This window comes from Engystomops pustulosus, chromosome 1, assembly GCF_040894005.1.
Source record: "Engystomops pustulosus chromosome 1, aEngPut4.maternal, whole genome shotgun sequence".
NCBI classification, from domain to species: Eukaryota; Metazoa; Chordata; class Amphibia; order Anura; family Leptodactylidae; genus Engystomops; species Engystomops pustulosus.
Genome location: NC_092411.1, coordinates 11,172,914 through 11,197,168, shown reverse-complemented (window position 1 = coordinate 11,197,168; position 24,255 = coordinate 11,172,914). Strand labels below are relative to the sequence as shown.

General features: G+C 42.3%; 1 protein-coding gene across 3 annotated transcripts in view; it reads right to left on the bottom strand.

The window, feature by feature from the left end:
- The window catches only part of CTIF (cap binding complex dependent translation initiation factor), a 156,953-nt gene that overhangs the window by 114,545 nt on the left and 18,153 nt on the right, over positions 1-24,255 (bottom strand). For all 3 annotated transcript variants that reach the window (XM_072133123.1, XM_072133117.1, XM_072133127.1), the window contains exons 2-7: positions 24,115-24,205; positions 21,463-21,654; positions 19,506-19,586; positions 17,165-17,238; positions 16,053-16,157; positions 15,673-15,751 (exon numbers count right to left, since the gene is read on the bottom strand). In XM_072133123.1, the coding sequence (XP_071989224.1) occupies positions 15,673-15,751; positions 16,053-16,157; positions 17,165-17,238; positions 19,506-19,586; positions 21,463-21,642 (519 nt within the window). In that variant the 5' untranslated portion in view covers positions 21,643-21,654; positions 24,115-24,205. The remainder of the gene's footprint in view (positions 1-15,672; positions 15,752-16,052; positions 16,158-17,164; positions 17,239-19,505; positions 19,587-21,462; positions 21,655-24,114; positions 24,206-24,255) is intronic.

Sequence of the window (24,255 nt, the reverse complement as noted above, 5' to 3'; positions counted from 1 at the left end):
TTCCATATTTTGGGGAGGAGCGGAGATCTGCATGGAGCGATACATACAGTGAGTCATGTTTCCGAAACCTGGCAATAGAAAGCTGAAAGATGCGAGTAATTGAGGAAGTGGAGCTGTGATTGTATTGGTTGCAGCTGCATATACATTAACTCTTCGGGCCACCGCTGGAGCCGCTGCCAAGCTTCTCCAGGGCAGAGATCCACTGAAGAGTCAGGCAATCCATCTATATCCAGTTCTCTGTGTCCTGGATACATCGTTCTAGAATTATCTCATTGGTTCCTGTAGTCGACCTTTGCTCTAATATTTATATCAATGTATCCGTCTAATATCATCCGTCCATCATAAAGTATTCATTATTTGTATTGTATACATAACATATACACTCACCGGCCACTTTATTAGGTACACCTGTCCAACTGCTCGTTAACACTTAATTTCTAATCAGCCAATCACATGGCGGCAAGTCAGTGCATTTAGGCATGTAGACATGGTCAAGACAATCTCCTGCAGTTCTCCCGAGCATCAGTATGGGGAAGAAAGGTGATTTGTGGCCTTTGAACGTGGCATGGTTGTTGGTGCCAGAAGGGCTGGTCTGAGTATTTCAGAAACTGCTGATCTACTGGGATTTTCACGCACAACCACCTCTAGGGTTTACAGAGAATGGTCCGAAAAAGAAAAAACATCCAGTGAGCGGCAGTTCTGTGGGCGGAAATGCCTTGTTGATGCCAGAGGTCAGAGGAGAATGGGCAGACTGGTTCGAGCTGATAGAAAGGCAACAGTGACTCAAATCGCCACCCGTTACAACCAAGGTAGGCAGAAGAGCATCGCTGAACACACAGTACGTCCAACTTTGAGGCAGATGGGCTACAGCAGCAGAAGACCACACCGGGTGCCACTCCTTTCAGCTAAGAACAGGAAACTGAGGCTACAATTTGCACAAGCTCATCGAAATTGGACAGTAGAAGATTGGAAAAACGTTTCCTGGTCTGATGAGTCTCGATTTCTGCTGCGACATTCGGATGGTAGGGTCAGAATTTGGCGTCAACAACATGAAAGCATGGATCCATCCTGCCTTGTATCAGCGGGTCAGGCTGGTGGTGGTGGTGTCATGGTGTGGGGAATATTTTCTTGGCACTCTTTGGGCCCCCTGGTACCAATTGAGCATCGTTGCAACGCCACAGCCTACCTGAGTATTGTTGCTGACCATGTCCATCCCTTTATGAGCACAATGTACCCTGTAACATCTGATGGCTACTTTCAGCAGGATAATGCGCCAGGTCATAAAGCTGGAATCATCTCAGACTGGTTTCTTGAACATGACAATGAGGTCACTGGACACAAATGGCCTCCACAGTCACCAGATCTCAATCCAATAGAGCATCTTTGGGATGTGGTGGAACGGGAGATTCGCATCATGGATGTGCAGCCGACAAATCTGCGGCAACTGTGTGATGCCATCATGTCAATATGGAGCAAAATCTCTGAGGAGCTTCCAGCACCTTGTTGTATCTATGCCACGAAGAATTGAGGCAGTTCTGAAGGCAAAAGGGGGTCCAACCCGTTACTAGCATGGTGCACCTAATAAAGTGGCCGGTGAGTGTATATTATCGTATATATCCCACCTAGTAGCCTTCGCGTAGCACCCACCCTCCACATAGCAATGTATTTATATACAAAATCCATCTCATATGTATGCAATATCTATCCAATACTCATGCAATATCTAGCCCATAATTTTTAAATATCCATCCCATATCCAGGCATCTATTACAAATGTGATATCTTTGTAGCTATCCACCTATTCATCTACTCCTCATAGACCCATTTGAACCCTGAACCTTCTATACTTAGGACTCTGTGCAGTTCTCTTCCTCTGTTATTCTTCCTGGGAATATGGGCACCTGGATACTATCCGTCTGGAGCAACACTTTGTCATGGAGATGGAATCCACAAGTGGATAGATTGTAGAAAGCAGAGTAACAGTGACCACGGGCAGGAGAATCTGTTACAATGTGTAATACAGAAACTTCCACCCACTATGGGTGACAGGAGGTTGTGTCTGGACTATCCCTTTAAGTGTAATAATAGGAGGCTACACTGTGGCACCTGTCACTGAGCAGAGGCTGAGTGAACTCTCTCACACCAGCGACCTGCGCGGCGTCCTGACAATGGGAGGAAGAGGGTGTACGAGGGAGTCTCGCACCGCTGACCCCCGTATTGTTCCCAGTCCTGTGGCCAGCTTCCTCGCCACGCGCTGTCTCCCCGGCTAAAAGTCGCACCGTGCAGCGGAGGGTCATTCACCAATACCTGCGCCTCATCACGTACACCACAACACAGGCGCTTCACAGATCCTTTATTAATTGTTCCCAAAAAAAAAAAAATTCCAAACTTGGCAAATTATCTTAAGTGGACAGGAATTCCAGAATTCTGAAAGAGGCGACGAAATGGGGGGAGGGGGACGCTGGGGAAAATATTCACACAATTCTTAGCATGTACAGCAACACAATAAAAGGCACAGAATATACGCTGGAGGGGACCCCCTCCCCCCCAGCAATATACGCTGGAGGGGACCCCCTCACCCCCAGCATTATACGCTGGAGGGGACCCCCTCCCCCCCAGCATTATACGCTGGAGGGGACCCCCTCCCCCCCAGCATTATACGCTGGAGGGGACCCCCTCCCCCCCAGTATTATACGCTGGAGGGGACCCCCTCCCCCCCAGTATATATATGCTGGAGGGGACCCCCTCCCCCCCAGTATATATATGCTGGAGGGGACCCCCTCCCCCCCAGTATATATATGCTGGAGGGGACCCCCTCCCCCCCAGTATATATATATAACACACACACACACAGGAGGAATCCCAGCATCACCTCCATTAACGTCTTCAGGCTGAAAGACAACTGGCGACAGCAGCAATGGGAAGAATCATTAATATATTATAATAACATTATATTCCAGAATTGTGGCCTTTTCAAATGCACTGGTGCACTGGGTGGGGGGGGGGGGGGGCGGGTGTCCTCACACTGCTGTGCTCTGTGCTTCCTTCTATATTAGGATGATTGATCCGTGGGGGTATAATACAGGAGCTCCCATCTAAGGATGGACATACACTTGGATTTCAATTATCCATTACATCCTCACCACCTTTCCATACACATTCATCCCTGTCCTGGCCAAGCTCTGAAGAGAGAAGGGGCAGTGGTTCATTATGCTAAAATAAGACAATCTGTGACTCCAACGAGAGTTATTTGATGTCACAGCATCCTCAGGGTTAAAATACAACTCCAATCAAGGGGTCAACTTCCCTCTTTTATGACAAATCCCAACCATTTACCCAAAATGTCCTCCGAGTTCATGAGAAAATGAGCAGAGAAGAGTCATATTTTACCAGAGAGGAGTCAAGTTTAGAGGCTGAACGGGGAGTCATTTCAGATGACTATTGTTGGCTCTATAGCACCTAGAAACATGATGGTGTCATATTAAAGGAAATCTATCACAATCAAACCTGATAAACCAGGGACATTACTCATAGATCCGGGCACCAGGACTGTGGTATCTGCTTATATCTGTTATCCATGGCCTCCCTCCTTCTAAAATCAAGTTTTAAAATTAGCCAATCTGTGATTTGGCTTTACAGACTGTTACACTGTCTCCCCCAGTTTACATTGATTTTAGAAGGAAGGAGGCGACGGATAACAGATATAAGAAGATACCACAGTCCCGCTGCCTGGATCTATGAGTAATGTCCCTGGTTTATCAGGATGGATTGTGATGGGAGATTTCCTTTAAAGATAAGAATCTCATCATTAAAATTGCACCAGAATACAGAGATATAGGTAGGTTAATAAATAGGTGTGAATCTCATCTTTTAGATCACACCAGGCTGGCAGCTCTGGGAGCTACAGAAATGAACCCAAAGACAGAAAGTTACATAGTTGCATATGTGAAATACAGACAAAGTTCCGCTTAGAATTTTTAATACAATTCTTATTTCCAGGTCAATGGAACTGAAGATGGCGGCATCTAAAGTGACCCTCCCCCTGCAGCCTCTGAACTTGACTCACTTCAGGTAAAATATGACTCTTCTCTGCTCATTTCCACATGACTTTGGAAGAGATTTTACATAAAATAAGTTATCCCCTGAAGGAGGTGGGAGTTAAGGAGGGAAAACTTGATGACAGGTTCCCTTTAACAACTGACCAAAACATGATGCAAGGAGCCGTCCATGCGGATTTCCATGAGGGAGTCCTGCATTCACTGGGTCACGTTTTACACTGAAGCTTCTACCTGGCGGCAGCAGACAGGAAGCCGGCGGTGCAGAGAAATCCGAGTCTCTTACATTGTGACTATTTATAAAGTTGGGAGGAAATGCGGAGAGGGGACTGCGAGGACTTTCCTTGTGCTCTCAAGAAGCAGGAAATGCTCCGCCGCATTATTTCCTCTGCTCGGGCCGGGATTGTTTGATTCAATTGGAAAAATAAAGGGTTCTCAGGACAGATACAACTCAGGATTTATTTCCCATAGACACAAACATAGAAGGGAGGGGGGATGGGGGGCGTGCGGGCGCCACCGACAATGGGAAGTATGAAGGAGATATGGAGCTGCCTCGTCAATGAGGACGAGCGCGGGACAGTCTGGGAAAATGAAACAATAACACACATTAAGGGGAATTGTTTTTTCGTGAATGGAGACAGAATTAAAAGTTTGAATGGGGAAGGATTGTGCACCAGCCGGAAAGAGGGGTCACAGGAATGTACCATTAATAAAGGGCGAGCGGATGACAGAATATAGACTCACAGATAAAACGTACAAAGAACAAAACACATCCTGACATATATAAATATTACATAGCATTTACAATCCAATAGTGGTCATAGGGGCAGTATTATAGTAGTTATATTCCTGTACATAGGGGCAGTATTATAGTAGTTATATTCTTGTACATAGGGGGCAGTGTTATAGTAGTTATATTCTTGTACATAGGGGGCAGTATTATAGTAGTTATATTCTTGTACATAGGGGGCAGTGTTATAGTAGTTATATTCTTGTACATAGGGGGCAGTGTTATAGTAGTTATATTCTTGTACATAGGGGGCAGTATTATAGTAGTTATATTCTTGTACATAGGGGGCAGTATTATAGTAGTTATATTCTTGTACATAGGGGGCAGTATTATAGTAGTTATATTCCTGTACATAGGGGGGCAGTATTATAGTAGTTATATTCCTGTACATAGGGGGCAGTATTATAGTAGTTATATTCTTGTACATAGGGGGCAGTATTATAGTAGTTATATTCTTGTACATAGGGTCAGTATTATAGTAGTTATATTCTTGTACATAGGAGGCAGTATTATAGTAGTTATATTCTTATACATATGGGGCAGTATTATAGTAGTTATATTCTTGTACATAGGGGGCAGTATTATAGTAGTTATATTCTTGTACATAGGGGGCAGTATTATAGTAGTTATATTTTTGTACATAGGAGGCAGTATTATAGTAGTTATATTCTTGTACATAGGGGGCAGTATTATAGTAGTTATATTCTTGTACATAGGGGGCAGTATTATAGTAGTTATATTCTTGTACATAGGGGGCAGTATTATAGTAGTTATATTTTTGTACATAGGAGGCAGTATTATAGTAGTTATATTCTTGTACATAGGGGGCAGTATTATAGTAGTTATATTCTTGTACATAGGAGGCAGTATTATAGTAGTTATATTCTTGTACATAGGGGGCAGTATTATAGTAGTTATATTCCTGTACATAGGGGGCAGTATTATAGTAGTTATATTCTTGTACATAGGAGGCAGTATTATAGTAGTTATATTCCTGTACATAGGGGGCAGTGTTATAGTAGTTATATTCCTGTACATAGGGGGCAGTGTTATAGTAGTTATATTCCTGTACATAGGGGGCAGTGTTATAGTAGTTATATTCCTGTACATAGGGGGCAGTGTTATAGTAGTTATATTCCTGTACATAGGGGGCAGTGTTATAGTAGTTATATTCCTGTACATAGGGGGCAGTATTATAGTAGTTATATTCTTGTACATAGGGAGCAGTGTTATAGTAGTTATATTCCTGTACATAGGGAGCAGTGTTATAGTAGTAATATTCCTGTACATAGGGGGCAGTGTTATAGTAGTTATATTCCTGTACATAGGGGGCAGTATTATAGTAGTTATATTCCTGTACATAGGGGGCAGTATTATAGTAGTTATATTCCTGTACATAGGGGGCAGTATTATAGTAGTTATATTCCTGTACATAGGGGGCAGTATTATAGTAGTTATATTCTAGTACATAGGGGGCAGTGTTATAGTAGTTATATTCTAGTACATAGGGGGCAGTGTTATAGTAGTTATATTCCTGTACATAGGGGGCAGTGTTATAGTAGTTATATTCTAGTACATAGGGGGCAGTGTTATAGTAGTTATATTCCTGTACATAGGGGGCAGTATTATAGTAGTTATATTCTTGTACATCGGGGGCAGTATTATAGTAGTTATATTCTTGTACATAGGGCACAGTATTATAGTAGTTATATTCTTGTACATCGGGGGCAGTATTATAGTAGTTATATTCTTGTACATCGGGGGCAGTATTATAGTAGTTATATTCTTGTACATAGGGGGCAGTATTATAGTAGTTATATTCTTGTACATAGGGAGCAGTATTATAGTAGTTATATTCCTGTACATAGGGGGCAGTATTATAGTAGTTATATTCCTGTACATAGGGGGCAGTATTATAGTAGTTATATTCCTGTACATAGGGGGCAGTATTATAGTAGTTATATTCCTGTACATAGGGGGCAGTATTATAGTAGTTATATTCCTGTACATCGGGGGCAGTATTATAGTAGTTATATTCTTGTACATCGGGGGCAGTATTATAGTAGTTATATTCTTGTACATCGGGGGCAGTATTATAGTAGTTATATTCTTGTACATCGGGGGCAGTATTATAGTAGTTATATTCTTGTACATAGGGGGCAGTATTATAGTAGTTATATTCCTGTACATAGGGGCAGTATTATAGTAGTTATATTCTTGTACATAGGGGGCAGTATTATAGTAGTTATATTCCTGTACATAGGGGGCAGTATTATAGTAGTTATATTCTTGTACATAGGGGGCAGTATTATAGTAGTTATATTCCTGTACATAGGGGGCAGTATTATAGTAGTTATATTCTTGTACATAGGGGCAGTATTATAGTAGTTATATTCTTGTACATAGGGGCAGTATTATAGTAGTTATATTCCTGTACATAGGGGGCAGTATTATAGTAGTTATATTCCTGTACATAGGGGGCAGTATTATAGTAGTTATATTCCTGTACATAGGGGCCAGTATTATAGTAGTTATATTCTTGTACATAGGGGACAGTATTATAGTAGTTATATTCCTGTACATAGGGGGCAGTATTATAGCAGTTATATTCCTGTACATAGGGGGCAGTATTATAGCAGTTATGTTCCTGTACATAGGGGGCAGTATTATAGTAGTTATATTCTTGTACATAGGGGCAGTAATATAGTAGTTATATTCCTGTACATAAGGGGCAGTATTATAGTAGTTATATTCCTGTACATAAGGGGCAGTATTATAGTAGTTATATTCCTGTACATAGGGGGCAGTATTATAGTAGTTATATTCCTGTACATAGGGGGCAGTATTATAGTAGTTATATTCCTGTACATAAGGGGCAGTATTATAGTAGTTATATTCTTGTACATAGGGGGCAGTATTATAGTAGTTATATTCTTGTACATAGGGGCAGTATTATAGTAGTTATATTCTTGTACATAGGGGGCAGTATTATAGTAGTTATATTCCTGTACATAGGGGGCAGTATTATAGTAGTTATATTCTTATACATAGGGGGCAAGTTGTGAAAACAATGAGTTTGCCATTGATGCAGTTTCATGGTGAGCAGGTCCTCTGTGCTGTCTGATCGGCTGGAGTGTAGTGAAGTGAAGGTTTGGAGAAGAGTTTCCTGTCTGCTGACAATACATGTCACTCAGGGGTCACCACCGCTGCTGCCGGACCACCAGGTCTCAGATCTACCAGAGGTGCTGACACCACAGCAGAGAACTGGATTACTCCATCTACTAAGTAAAACACCAGGGAGAACATATTGCTTTTACTATGCGAAATGGTAAGTGTGGAAGAAGTTATTGTCCCACCAGGGACAAGCTGTTCCCAGCAGCAGATAAACAACATAAGGGCGGCACGGTGGCTAAGTGGTTACCACTACAGCCTTGCAGCACTGGGGTCCGGGGTTTGAATGCCAGCAAGGTCAACATCTGCAAAGAGTTTGTATGTTCTCTCTGTGTTTGCGTGGGTTTCCTCTGGGTCCTCCGGTTTCCTCCCACACCCCAAAACATACTGGTAGGTTGTTTAGATTGTTAACCCCCGTTGACATGCTTTGTAATCTGTGTGCGCTATATAAATAATCATTATACCCATATAGTGGTATGCACTCGTGGTTACCAGTTGTTATTATTATTATTAAAGCGGATAGCGACATTCTGCGTTTAGTGGCTGAAATGAGTCACTGCATATCAGATGCCATTTAAAGGAATGGTCCAGCCAAAGCTTATTCTTTGAATAATACATGGAGCAGCCCCTGCACAAGGTATAATTCAATCAATCAATCAGCTTTGCCTCCACTGCTCCTTTAAATGAATGGAAGTTAAGCTGCAGTAACTTGGTCTGACCACTACACATTGACTGGCGCTGTCTGCTTCCTGTGAACAGAAGATCTGTGGTGTTGACTAGAGGACATATTCTAGCCTGGAATCCCCCTTTAAGTACATTTGCAGCTGTATATTGTATCCCCCACAAAACACACAAAGAAGCCTAGAATATTTTGACTTCTTTACGGAGTGGAGTCACCGCATCCGCTCTCTCGCTCCGATTCCTGGAGAGAAATCCATGGGGCCTGTCAGTTCTCGGATTTTCCTGGGCTCCCTCCTCAGACCTCTTCATGGGGTCATCTTAGGTCTGTAATGTTGATCTTACAACAGGAGCCTGGATGAACCTTCACCAAACAAGAGCCGCAGTCTTCAAGAAATACATCCGGAATATTTACACCTCACTTACCAAAAAGAAGAGTCATGAAAAAAAATCTTTACTCTTTGCCCACAGGAAAAATAAAAAAAATTACTGAACGTTTTTGTTTCTTTAACTTGTTACATTTTTGCCATCAAGAACATTCAAAATGTATGTAGAGAAAAGTTACATTTCATCTTCTTCTCTAGTATTCCTACAGTCACTTCCGGATGTTACATATTAAAGATTGATACAGTTCCTGGGAAAGCTGGGTGACGAGCAACATGTTTACTAGAGCCGCCATAATAATAATAATTCTTTATTTATATAGCTCCTACAGATTTACGCAGCCCTGCACAAAGCTTGGCAATCTAATCAACCTAACAGTATGTTTTGGAGTGTGGGAGGAAACCGGAGGACCCAGAGGAAACCCACGCAAACACAGAGAGAACATACAAACTCTTTGAAGATGTTGACCTGAGTGGGACTTGAACCCAGGTCCCCAGCACTGCAAGGCAGAAGTGCTACCCACTGAGCCACAGTGCTGCCCATAGTATTACCCAACTTTCCCTTGCTCCTGCATGGTAAAGCAGTCTATAAAAAGAAGTTACATCACTTAGAATCTATAGGTATGGTCCCTAGAGACCTTGGTGTATGTTGTTAGTAGCAGCAGGACTGTGAAATATGAATTTACATTCCAAGATGACACTGCTGTGCTCTCTGCAGACAGTCTTGGGTGTTGTCTCTGAAGTGCTGATACTTTTGTGTAACATCTTAGTAGCAAAACAAGATGCTTGTAACTTTTCCAAGTGCACTAGGGACATATCCTCACACAGCTGTGCTCTCGGTTCTCAGCATCAATCATTACATATGGTTTCTGGAGAGATGTGTAATCATTCCTTTGTGTATGTTCTTAGTCCTCACACTGCTGTGCTCTCTGCAGCCAGTGTTGGTATTGTCCCTGGAGAGATATGTAATCATATCTTTGCAATTATTGGATGCAGGACTGTGCTCCTAGCTCGCTGCAGTGAAATGCTAAACAGCTTCTTCGACAAAAACTGTGCAACAGTTTAAAACAGTAGCACAGCAGTGTGAGGACATCCACCAATCCTAGAAAATAAATACACCTTTCACAGTTCTGCTGCTACTAAGAACATACACAAAGGAATGATTACACATCTCTCCAGGAACAATATGTAATGATTGATGCGGAGAACCGAGAGCACAGCTGTGTGAGGATATGTCCCTAGTGCACTTGGAAAAGTTACAAGCATCTTCTTCTGCTACTAAGAAGATACTAAAAAGTATCACCACTTCAGAGACAACACCCAAGACTGTCTGCAGAGAGCACAGCAGTGTGAGGACATGTCCCCAGTGTGCTTGGAAAAGCTACAATCTTGGAATGCAAATTCATATTTCACAGTCCTGCTGCTACTTACATACACAAAGGTCTCTAGGGACCATACCTATAGGTTCTAAGTGACGCAACCTCTTTTTATAGACCGATTTACCATGCAGGAGCCAAGGAAAGTTGGGTAGTACTATGGCGTCTCTAATAACCATGTGAGGACACGTCCCTGGTGCACTTGGAGATGCTGTAATTTTGGAATATAAATCCATTCTCACATAGTCACACCTGCTGACAGGTTCCCTTTAAGGGTTCTCCGAAAAGTCTAGAATAGAGACGGTGGTCACCGGGTCACGTTGTGATACAGGAGACCCTCCAGCGCCATCATCACTTGATGGCCGGGTCATAACAGAACTGGTTGTGACTTCTGAGGGATCATACGATCCCTGGGACAATACCCGCGCAGCGCTTGGTGCCAAGATGTCTGCAGCCTTCTGGCTCGGGACGCTTGTTGTTCGGACACTTGAACTCTGTTTACAGTGTAGATGTAGCTTTGCTGTTACGAGCCAAAAATAGTGGCGCTTGCAACGTGGAAAATGTGAGATTACAGAACTCTGCCGCTTCCTCTGCGCAGAATTCACCGCTTCACACCAGCCGCATCCCTGCGCGGTACCCTGGCGCCTCCCAGTGTCCAGCATGGAAACTGCAACATGACACTTTGCAGACAGATCAGAATTTTTTTTTCTCCCCCTTTAAATATTTTCTTTGCTTCTTTATTTAACCCTTTAAAGAGCAGAGCATTTTTAAGTCTTCCTGCCAAGCTAAATATTCCTTCAGCAAGGTCCCTCATCACAGAGGTCTGAAAATTAGAACATCTATTTGTATATGTGAATTTATTGATACACTAACTTTTTTTTGTATTTCTTTTTTTTATCTGTGTATTATTTAGATTTTTTTTTATCTGTGTATTATTTAGATTTTTTTTTATCTGTGTATTATTTAGATTTTTTTTATCTCTGTATTTAGATTTTTTTTATCTCTGTATTATTTAGATTTTTTTTATCTCTGTATTATTAAGATTTTTTTTATCTATTATTAAGATTTTTTATCTCTGTATTATTTAGATTTTTTTTTATCTCTGTATTATTTAGATTTTTTTTTTAATCTCTGTATTATTTAGATTTTTTTTTAATCTCTGTATTATTTAGATTTTTTTTTTATCTCTATTATTTAGATTTTTTTTTATCTCTGTATTATTTAGATTCTTTTTATCTCTATATTATTTAGATTCTTTTTTAATATTTATTTTATATTCTCCTGCTCCATCGATTGTGATGCTTTTTTTCTGTACTCATTCAACCATGGTGGCTGCTACAATCGCTACCTCTTGTCACCCCCCCTCCTCCTCACTAAGTTCCTGTGTCACCCCCTCATTCTCAGACTGTAAGCTCTTGTGTCACCCCTCATTCTCATAGACTGTAAGCTCTTGTGTCCCCCCTCATCCTCATAGACTGTAAGCTCTTGTGTCACCCCCTCATCCTCATAGACTGTAAGCTCTTGTGTCACCTCCTCATCCTCATAGACTGTAAGCTCTTGTGTCCCCCCTCATCCTCATAGACTGTAAGCTCTTGTGTCCCCCCCTCATCCTCATAGACTGTACGCTCTTGTGTCCCCCCTCATCCTCATAGACTGTAAGCTCTTGTGTCCCCCCCTCATCCTCATAGACTGTACGCTCTTGTGTCCCCCCTCATCCTCATAGACTGTAAGCTCTTGTGTCACCCCCTCATCCTCATAGACTGTAAGCTCTTGTGTCACCCACTCATCCTCATAAACTGTAAGCTCTTGTGTCACCCCCTCATCCTCATAGACTGTAAGCTATTGTGTCACCCCCTTCATCCTCATAGACTGTAAGCTCTTGTGTCACTCCCTCGTCCTCATAGACTGTAAGCTCTTGTGTCCCCCCCCCCTCATCCTCATAGACTGTAAGCTCTTGTGTCCCCCCCTCATCCTCATAGACTGTAAGCTCTTGTGTCCCCCCCCCTCATCCTCATAGACTGTAAGTTCTTGTGTCCCCCCCCCTCATCCTCATAGACTGTAAGCTCTTGTGTCACCCCTCATCCTCATAGACTGTAAGCTCTTGTGTCACCCCTCATCCTCATAGACTGTAAGCTCTTGTGTCCCCCCCCCCTCATCCTCATAGACTGTAAGCTCTTGTGTCACCCCCTCATCCTCATAGACTGTAAGCTCTTGTGTCACCCCTCATCCTCATAGACTGTACGCTCTTGTGTCCCCCCTCATCCTCATAGACTGTAAGCTCTTGTGTCACCCCCTCATCCTCATAGACTGTAAGCTCTTGTGTCACCCCCTCATCCTCATAGACTGTAAGCTCTTGTGTCACCCCCTCATCCTCATAGACTGTACGCTCTTGTGTCCCCCCTCATCCTCATAGACTGTAAGCTCTTGTGTCACCCCCTCATCCTCATAGACTGTAAGCTCTTGTGATCAGGGCTCCCTCCTATTGTTCCATATGACTATTATTATTCTGTAATGTAATATGTGTCCCCTATGATTTGTAAAGCTGTGGAATATGTTGTCGCTATAGAAATGATTATTATAGTTACAGATGCTGGAGGGACATGATTTAGGTTTTTTCATTCTCAGATGTAACGGGTGCCGCACCCGGATAACAGGACCCCGGACATGTGACGGAGGAGGGCGATCAGACAACAATCACCCCACAAGGGCTTCATGCATATCCATTACACCACAATCTCCTCTTACATTGCAGCTCCTCATATTGGAGTCTAAACTATTCATTCATATAGATCTGATTTGTGAACAAAAATTCCAAAATTCTAGTGTAGACGGACGCTTGCACAAGTAGTATGGAAAATGTACGACGATGAGAGGGATGAGATTTAGGGTCTGATGAATCTGGTCAACATGATGGCGCCTACTAGTGGTGGATCTGTGCATAGCAAGGCTAAATGCAGTGACTTATAATCCTCTGTGTGCAGGTCTATTCCAGGCTGATGAGAGGGGGCGTCGCACCACTAATTACACCCCGCAGGGAGCCCGGTGCAGGGACCCTGCGCCTCCTCCATAGTCTGCAGCAAATGACAGAGACACGCGGCCTCTTCTATCATTAGAGCCGCTGGAAGGCAACGAGGACAGGAGCCGAACCTGGATAACAGGAGCCGAGAAGTGTGTGGGGTGCGTCCTACCAGCCGATAAGCCCCCCAAAACACTGCAGGGCTCAGTGACTTTATGTGAGGACTTTGCTTTTTTTGTAGTTTTCCTGGTGCATTTTGTGATTAAAATATATTAAAACACAGAAACGTAGTCCCTTAAAAGGGAACATGTAACCCAAGCTAATTATATAATATCCTTTGGATTAACTCCACCCACTTTTTTTTTTTAGAAGATTTTAAAAAAAAATTTTAAAAAAAAAGGATATAAAAATTTTTACAATTTTTTCAATAACCACCAGATGGCGCTCAATGACAGACACAAAAGCTAAAAAAAAAAAAGAAGGGAGTCGCAGGAAGGTCCAGGAACATGACCGGTTTTTCCCAAAAACAGCCTGTCCGGACCATAGGTAGTGCAACTAAGCTCCATTCATCTCTGTACAGATTGGGCTGCAATACCCGCTAAAACCACGGTCAGGTGTGGCGTCATTTTGGAAGAAAGCAGCCATGTTTTTTTTAACCTGGGAAAATTAAAGGGAACCTGACAGCAGACATTGACCTAATATACCACTACCAGAACGTTGTCAAGCAGCTGAACACCTTCTAAATGATGTTTCTTTCATGACCCAGTGTGGTGGCTTTATCCAGAAAATCTACATTGAAGATGCAAAAGTCACTGTATAAAGTCAAGGAGGCGGAGGATTTTAACACTGAAGTCAAGCTCTCTCTTCCTCAACAAGTCCCGTTCACTGTAATTAATGGTTCTGCATCCAGACACATCACTAACCACATCTCCTGAGGTCCAATGCATGATGTCAATCACAGAACAGGAGGCGATCAGAGCTCCCACCTTGACTTCAGTGTTGAGCTCTCCGCCTCCTTGACTTTATACAACCAATTTACACCTCACTTCAAAGTTGATTGATTTCCCAGATGATACCGCACTGGGACATGAAAGAAAACAATAACTAGAAGGTGTTACGCACCTTGACAGTATTCCTGTTATCAATTTATTAGGCCAACTGCTGATGACAGGTTCCCTTTAAGTTATACAGAAAAAACAAAAAACAACCATCAAGCCTGCTGCTCGACTAGTATGCAAAACAGGTCAGCCGCTAAGAATAAAGGGTACATAAACATTATGTATATCGCTGATCAGATTGTCCAGGAGGAATAACTGAGGGATAACACACGACTGTGTTGTAAGAAACGATGCTCCAGGATTACGGTTTCATAGAGAATACAAGTAGTGATCTATAGAGATATCAGATCATTGTTCAAGGTCTCATCTAACAGGGTTATCTGTATTCATGAGCGCTTTTTTCCAAAAACAGCGCCACACCTGCCTATGGTCTGTGCCGGTATTGCAGCTCAGCTGTATAGTGATGAATGGAGCTTAGCTGCAGTACAACTTATGGTCAGAGAAGAAGCGATTTAAAGGTAGAAAGAAGCAATATTTACCCACCCCTGGACATTCCCCTTTAGATTTGGGGATCTCTTATGGATTTTCTATGACAACTAGGCCATCGCTATAAATGGATAGGTCTTAGAAGAAATCAGCAATCAAAATCCAGGGACATTACTCATTGATCCAGGCGCCGGGACTGTGGTAATCTTCATATATTTGTTATCCATGGCCTCCTTCCTTCTAAAATCAACTTTTATAAGGATGTTAATGAGCCTGAAGGGCTCTGGAGGCGTTACCAGAGCTCCTCCATGCTGTAGCTTCCCAGGCTGTTCCACTGTGCAGGAGCACTTCCCACTCCCACTGTGTGAAATTACAGAAGGCAAAGGGAGGGGGGAGGTGACACAGTGTAACAGTCTGTGGAGGTACAGCACGGAGAGGCTCTGGTGCCACCCCCCCCCCCCAAGACTCATTAGCATAATTTTGTAAGTAGATATTAGAAGGATGGAGACCTTGGATAACACATATAAGAAGGTTACCACAGTCACAGTGCCTGGATCTATGAGTAATAGATAGGTGCAACAACATTCTACGTTCACTTTGATAGGTCATTATTAGCTTTGGGCTGGAATACCCCTTTAAGTATATTCCATCCATCTTACCTGCCAGGTGGGAAGGACTTTCTCGATGTCATTCAGGTTGATCTCATCGCCTCCATCTTCACATTTTCCTTTACCAAACCTAAAAAGGAAACATACAATAAGATAGAGAATGGTTATAAGATAACAAAATCTAGAAATACTCCAAAAACTGGAATAAAAAATTCTAAAGGTGGCAACAAGTAAAAGCGCAGAGTCCGTAAGGGGACCTGATAATTATCGCATGAATATAATGGAGCCAACACAATGATATCAGCCGGAGCTAAACCTTAAGAGTGAAGCTTCAGTGTAAAGCATGGAGGAGGAGAAATCACCAGCTGGAGCCACTGAAGATGCAGGAGGTGAACCTCACGTTGGTTGTAGGTAACAGAGATGGGACTTACCCTTCTCTGTCTATCTGGGGGAGGGGATGCTTAGGGGGGTTGCGGAGCTTCCGATGAAATTGGGTAAAGTCCAGTTTTTCCGGCTGCAAGTCCCATGTTGCTCCACTGAAAGAGAGGAAAAACATTCAGAAACAGAAGTCATTGATTTGGACACAGATAATCGGCAGCTCCCGTCTTATTCCCTTGAATGGAGCAGAATCTTCTACTCTTGGTTCTGTCTATTGTAAAGTATTTAGCACCCGTCAAGCCTTTTTTTTTTTCTTTTTTGTTTTTTTACAGATGCTCCAAATGACACCTGCCCTCTATTCTTTGGGTCGGTACAAATACGGAGATAGCAAAGTTATATCATTTATTAGGTTTTACTAGATTTAAAAAAAAATAAATAAAAAATAAAAAAGTACAACCTTTAGATGATTTTTTTTTATTCCAATTTTATGATTTGCAAAAAATCTTTGAAAAATTTTGAGTTATTTATTTACTTTATTTTTAAACATTTTAATGTTTTTTCTGTATTTATAAACCCCTCCCTAGAGTATTTTAACCCTAGGGGGTCTGATTGCTCTTACCATGTACTGCAGTGGAACTGTATTGCAGTACGCACTGTTTTTGCTCATGTTCTGTTACAGTGTGCAGCGGCACACTATAACAGAACTTCAGAATCCAAAGGCCCAATAGTCCTGTAAGGACGCCAGGTTTTCATGGTGGCAGAACTTCACTCCCCAATGACGTCACAGGTAGTGATGGACCCCCACCAAAGTTGCAGCACCCACTGCATTTACCGGGTTAACAACAGCGATTGGTGCCAGCTCTGACCGATTAGTAATTTCAGTGTAGCACACACTGGAAATTAAACATCTAGGTACATCATATAGATCCAAACTATAAGTGCACCAGTTTTGTTTACAGGGAGCACCATGCCATCTATACATGGGCCATCACCATGGGGTTTGCACAATAAGGATATGCATAGCTGTACATAAGCATATGCATTGTATAGCTGTACGGCAGTCGTTAAAGGGTTAATGTAAATATTTAACACTTCTTACACAGATATTTTTTTACACCCTTTACTTTAATTGGCAAGTTTATACCATGGTAGCCTCAAAACTTACCTTATAGAATCAAACGTGCTCGCTGCCCAAATTTCCGTGCCGAGCATGTCGAGGGCGCCATCCTTATTACCGTTCTAGAAGAAAAAGACAATGACAGCGTCTAAATAGGCAGAATCGAACAGCAGAGTCCTCTGTATGTATACAGACTGTATATGGGACTGGAATTACCTACAGCAAGCGGTGGTATTAACTGAATATCCCTAACACTTTGTTGTAGTAATGACTTGCTGACACTAGGGGGAGCTATACCCCTGCTGAAAACCCACATACCTTCTATTGGATGCAGCCTCGTTAAGGGCCCTAGAGCAGTGATGGCAAACCTTTTAGAGACCGAGTGCCCAAACTACAACAAAGACCCGCTTATTTATCGCAAAGTGCCAACACAGAAATTTAATTTGTGATTTATACTCCCTTCTCTGTCAGTTTTCAGTGATACCAGCCCCTGAGGACACCAATAAAGCAGAAAATAGTCCCAGGTAGAGCTGTCACTATAATATAGCTCTGTGCACAGCAAGTCCTGGGCTGTCTGGGACTGAAGGAAGATACCTGGAGTCATCTCTGGTGATGGCCTGAGTGCCCACAGAAAGGGCTCTGAGTGCCACCTCTGGCACCAGTGCCATAGGTTAGCCATCACTGCCCTAGAGGATAGGCCTTAATAAACCAGGCTTTTCATGCTGATCACCAATGACTTGGCTCTAAATTACAGCATTAATTAACGGAGTGACCGTAAATGTTTTAATAATAATAATTCCATTATTTATATAGCGCACACAGATTACGCAGCGCTGCACAGAGCTTCCCAAATCTTTCCCTGTCCCCACCAGTATGTTTTGGAGTGTGGGAGGAAACTGGAGGACCCGGAGGAAACCCACGCAAACACGGAGAGAACATATAAACTCTTTGCAGATGTTGACTCTGGGGCTGATCAGCACATACAGGCCCCACCACTGAGCACAGATATCCTCCCTCCCTGTCAGGATCCCCGCTGGAATATGACACATTTTTTGACCAAAATAGTAATAAAAGTATGGAAAAAACAGGCAGGGCTGCAGTGTAAATCATGGAGGACGGACAAACCATGCAGTGGATTATAGCTGTGCCATGGCAGGGAAAATTTTGACAGCTCTAAAATGTCCTTAGGAGAAGCTACAATCCTGGAATATAAATCCACAGTCCTGTTGCTTCTAACATACACAAAGGTCTGATTACACATCTCTCCAGGGACAATACATATCACTGTCTGCAGAGAGCACAGCTGTGTGAGGACCCCCCCCCCCCCAATGTGCTTGGAGAAGCAACAACCCTGAAATATAAAAACCATATTTCACAGTCCTGCTGTTACTAACAACACACACAAAAGTCTGATTACACATCCCTCCAGGGACAAGACCTGACACTGTCTGCAGTACTCTATGGTCACTCATCCACTTCAATATCACATGGATCATAGATGAGGTATTTTGATAATACTGGACCTTCACTACTGAAAAATACCCGTAGATCTACAGTAATTGGCTAAAAATTGAATAAAAGACTAATTTCTTTTGCACTTTTCTCAATTAAATGGAGTCCTCCTTTACAGCTCCCCCGACGCCTCTACACGAATCTTCCCATTAAGGAGCTCGGGCCGGAGGTTTCCTCTACAGATGATATAATCCCTTTACTTATCTGCCAGGATAGTTCTTCACAATGCTGATGTTTAATTAATATCTAATTACAGGGGAAGAGTAGCGCCCCCTCCTGGGGATACACACGACAGAGACAAGACCAGGATCACAGTGTGGAGGGATAACGGAGAAAGGATAAGGCTTAAAGGTCCGGGTTTAGGACTCCCCTTACCATGTACATGGGCTTCTCCCCCAAACCTTTATCTGGATCATCTGGTAATCTTAAAGGGGATTTATCATTTAAAAAGGTTTTTTTTTTTTACAGTTTATTTTGCCAAAAACAGCGCCACCCCAATCTACAGGTTGTCTGTGGTATTGCAAGTTCTTGTATCCCTAGATTAGTGGACATGTTCAGCTGCTCCATTCATTCTCTATGGAGCGTGCACTCCGCTACCTCCTATATAAAATAATGCAGAGGCTTAGTATGAAAGAACCCTATTCATGAAATTGGTGGGGGTCCCCCAGTGGTCAGCAAATTACCCCCCATCTTGTGAAATAATCAAAACATCCCTATAATGAGGAGTGTCCCCTATAGTTTATGTAGGTCTAGTCAGTGCCCACGTATAGGGTTTTTATAGGAATGGTAATTGCAAGTGTCAGTATAATTGTAAATTTCCCAGAGGAATAAAAGAGGGATGGAAATTGTATATCATATAATAGGGGATTCTCTGTACCTGGTTGTGGTTGTTGGTAGGAGATCTCTTTTTCGGTGACGTCCTGTTTACATCCAATTGTTCATTACATTCTACTGTCCACTGAGTAATAAAATAACATGATCAGATGGATACAATGTATACAGGTCACATGATGAGTGATATCAGATGGATACAATGTATACAGGTCACATGATGAGTGATATCAGATGGATACAATGTATACAGGTCACATGATGAGTGATATCAGATGGATACAATGTATACAGGTCACATGATGAGTGATATCAGATTTATACAATGTATACAGGTCACATGATGAGTGATATCAGATTTATACAATGTATACAGGTCACATGATGAGTGATATCAGATTTATACAATGTATACAGGTCACATGATGAGTGATATCAGATGGATACAATGTATACAGGTCACATGATGAGTGATATCAGATGGATACAATGTATACAGGTCACATGATGAGTGATATCAGATTTATACAATGTATACAGGTCACATGATGAGTGATATCAGATTTATACAATGTATACAGGTCACATGATGAGTGATATCAGATTTATACAATGTATACAGGTCACATGATGAGTGATATCAGATTTATACAATGTATACAGGTCACATGATCAGTGATATCAGGACACATACACATTGTATACAGGTCACATGATGATTGATATTAGGACACATACACAATGTATACAGGTTACATGATCAGTGATATCAGATTTATACAATGTATACAGGTCACATGATCAAAACACAAATGTACAATGTATACGGGTCATGTGACCTGCCTTATGAGGGCACATATATGCAATGTATACAGGTCAAAAAGATATCAAAAAATACAAACACTGTATAGAGTTCCCATGATCAGTGAAATCAGGACACATACACAATGTATACAGGTCACATGATCAGTGATATCAGTTTCATATAATGTATAGAGGTCATATGATCAGGACACACATATACAATGAATAAGGGTGATGTGACCTGCCTTATCAGAGCACATATATCCAATGTATAGAGGTCACATGATGAGCGATATTAGGACACAGTCACAATGTATATAGGTCATGTGATCAGAAATATAGTAACATATTTGTACTATATACACACAAGTAATGCAATCAGTGATATCAGAACACATATATACAATTCATACAGGTCACATGAGGAATTGCAAAAATTTACTATCTGTGGATTATCAGAGGCAAATAACATGACTGCAAAATCAGACTACAAGGAGAAGGTATGTAGTCTGTTACCACGGAGACACAATACATCAATATGTACAAAGTTGCCGATTTTGATATGATACATAATATAAATATATCAATAGTTACAAAGTTTCTGAAGCAGGTTTCAAAATATGTAAAATACTTCATACCCCTTGATGATAGCACACAGGGTGTTCCACCCATGGGCCCCTACCCCAAAACCCTCTTACCATATATATCACAGCTGCGCTATTCCCAGAGGGGACGTCCGCAGAGAGATGTTCATGCAACGTACACAATCTACCGGATCAATATACCAATAGCATGTCACAGGACCGCAGAGAGGGGGGAGGGGGAGGCTGCAGCGCAGAGCGGGGCGAGGTCAGTCGCCTACTTGAAGGACTAAGCGTTATCTCTTCTACTTACAGGGCAAGCTCCTGTCATTGAAGTTTTTACGAGAGCGCAGAGTCATTGTTTACAGCCGGAGAGTCCAGGCAGGACCCCACTCATCATAGGCAAAGGGGAGGAGGACAAGTCTCATCATCCTCCTCCGCAGCCATGTCTCCTCTACACAACATATGCTATAGAGGGGACCGGAGTGTAAACCCTTGGGCTGCCCCACTGGGCGATTATGGCTTAGAGGGTCAGTAACCTAATACAAAAGGATATAATAATAATAATAATAATAATACTGGCGATCTGTACCACCATGATTCTGCTTTACATCTCACCTGGGAAAAATTAGAAGGTGTTTTGTCGCTCTCTCCATCGCCCTCGGTCTTGTCAGTCAGCAGCCCCTGAACCTGATACTCCAGGACGTAACTATCAATAAACCGTTCCAACTCTTCTATCTCCTGGGAACGACTGCTGCCCGCTTCTGAGGAGGCCGAGGCCACAGAGGAGTTCTCCATCACTACTGTACACTGCATGAGGGAAGATATAGAAGAATAAGTAATGTCATGTATGTACACAGTGACTGCACCAGCAGCAGAATAGTGAGTGCAGCTCTGGAGTATAATACAGGATGTAACTCAGGATCAGTACAGGATAAGTAATGTCATGTATGTACACAGTGACTGCACCAGCAGCAGAATAGTGAGTGCAGCTCTGGAGTATAATACAGGATGTAACTCAGGATCAGTACAGGATAAGTAATGTCATGTATGTACACAGTGACTGCACCAGCAGCAGAATAGTGAGTGCAGCTCTGGAGTATAATACAGGATGTAACTCAGGATCAGTACAGGATAAGTAATGTCATGTATGTACACAGTGACTGCACCAGCAGCAGAATAGTGAGTGCAGCTCTGGAGTATAATACAGGATGTAACTCAGGATCAGTACAGGATAAGTAATGTCATGTATGTACACAGTGACTGCACCAGCAGCAGAATAGTGAGTGCAGCTCTGGGGTATAATACAGGATGTAACTCAGGATCAGTACAGGATAAGTAATGTCATGTATGTACACAGTGACTGCACCAGCAGCAGAATAGTGAGTGCAGCTCTGGAGTATAATACAGGATGTAACTCAGGATCAGTACAGGATAAGTAATGTCATGTATGTACACAGTGACTGCACCAGCAGCAGAATAGTGAGTGCAGCTCTGCAGTATAATACAGGATGTAACTCAGGATCAGTACATGATAAGTAATGTCATGTATGTACACAGTGACTGCACCAGCAGCAGAATAGTGAGTGCAGCTCTGGAGTATAATACAGGATGTAACTCAGGATCAGTACAGGATAAGTAATGTCATGTATGTACACAGTGACTGCACCAGCAGCAGAATAGTGAGTGCAGCTCTGGGGTATAATACAGGATGTAACTCAGGATCAGTACAGGATAAGTAATGTCATGTATGTACACAGTGACTGCACCAGCAGCAGAATAGTGAGTGCAGCTCTGGGGTATAATACAGGATATAACTCAGGATCAGTACAGGATAAGTAATGTCATGTTTGTACACAGTGACTGCACCAGCAGCAGAATAGTGAGTGCAGCTCTGGAGTATAATGCAGGATGTAACTCAGGATCAGTACAGGATAAGTAATGTCATGTATGTACACAGTGACTGCACCAGCAGAATAGTGAGTGCAGCTCTGGGGTATAATACAGGATGTAGCTCAGGATCAGTACAGGATAAGTAATGTCATGTATGTACACAGTGACTGCACCAGCAGCAGAATAGTGAGTGCAGCTCTGGAGTATAATACAGGATGTAACTCAGGATCAGTACAGGATAAGTAATGTCATGTATGTACACAGTGACTGCACCAGCAGCAGAATAGTGAGTGCAGCTCTGGGGTATAATACTGGATGTAACTCAGGATCAGTACAGGATAAGTAATGTCATGTATGTACATAGTGACTGCACCAGCAGCAGAATAGTGAGTGCAGCTCTGGGGTATAATACAGGATGTAACTCAGGATCAGTACAGGATAAGTAATGTCATGTATGTACACAGTGACTGCACCAGCAGCAGAATAGTGAGTGCAGCTCTGGGGTATAATACAGGATGTAACTCAGGATCAGTACAGGATAAGTAATGTCATGTATGTACACAGTGACTGCACCAGCAGCAGAATAGTGAGTGCAGCTCTGGGGTATAATACTGGATGTAACTCGGGATCAGTACCAAATATATGATATACAAGCAAAATCTTGAGTACAAGCATCAGTACAAAATAAATACTCTCTCCTAAATTTAGTACAAAATAATTTTGCTATCAAAGTAATTGGATGTAACCTTTATGCAGGGCGAAGTCCTTGAATACTTTTATACAGAGCCAAGAGACATTAGTTAAAAGAGTTCTTATCTCAAACACACATCAACGCAATAAAATAATAAAATTAAAAAGAACACTGCTATGTCTTTTCTTGTTAGGGATTACATATGCTATAGACATTGGACAGTATATATTATCTTCTGAGCTCCTCCTGCTCTAGAACAAGCTGCTTGCAGATACTATATACAATCTGCTCAGCTCCTCCTGCTCTATAACGTACTGCCTGTGGATAAAACCATATAACATGTGACTGATCCCTGTTAAGCGGTGGTGCGGCTAAAAAGCGGCCATAACACTCGCTACATATCTTATTAACACAGGTTTACAACGGATTTGTGCAGAGAAGATTACACCACGGATACTATGTCTGGACACACTGTTGCAAAAAGGACTACAAAGTAACACGTTCACTGCCCCCTGTAGGACACAATCTATATGGGACACAACAATGGATGAAAGTATCATGTGCCGTCCAATGGGTGGGGATGGGGCATCACGGACAGTGTATACAGATACTGGGCAGTATATACACACAATGGCAGTACACAGAGCACAAGACGCTACAGCGACTGATCCATAGGCGGCTCTCACCTTTATCCCAGACACTGAATGGTGATGCGATGGGCAGGTTTACTCCATGACGGGGCTCAGCGACACTTCTCTCAGCTTCTACAGGACATGCCTAGAAAATACAATGTAACACACATCAAATGTATCAACAGTGACTGCAAC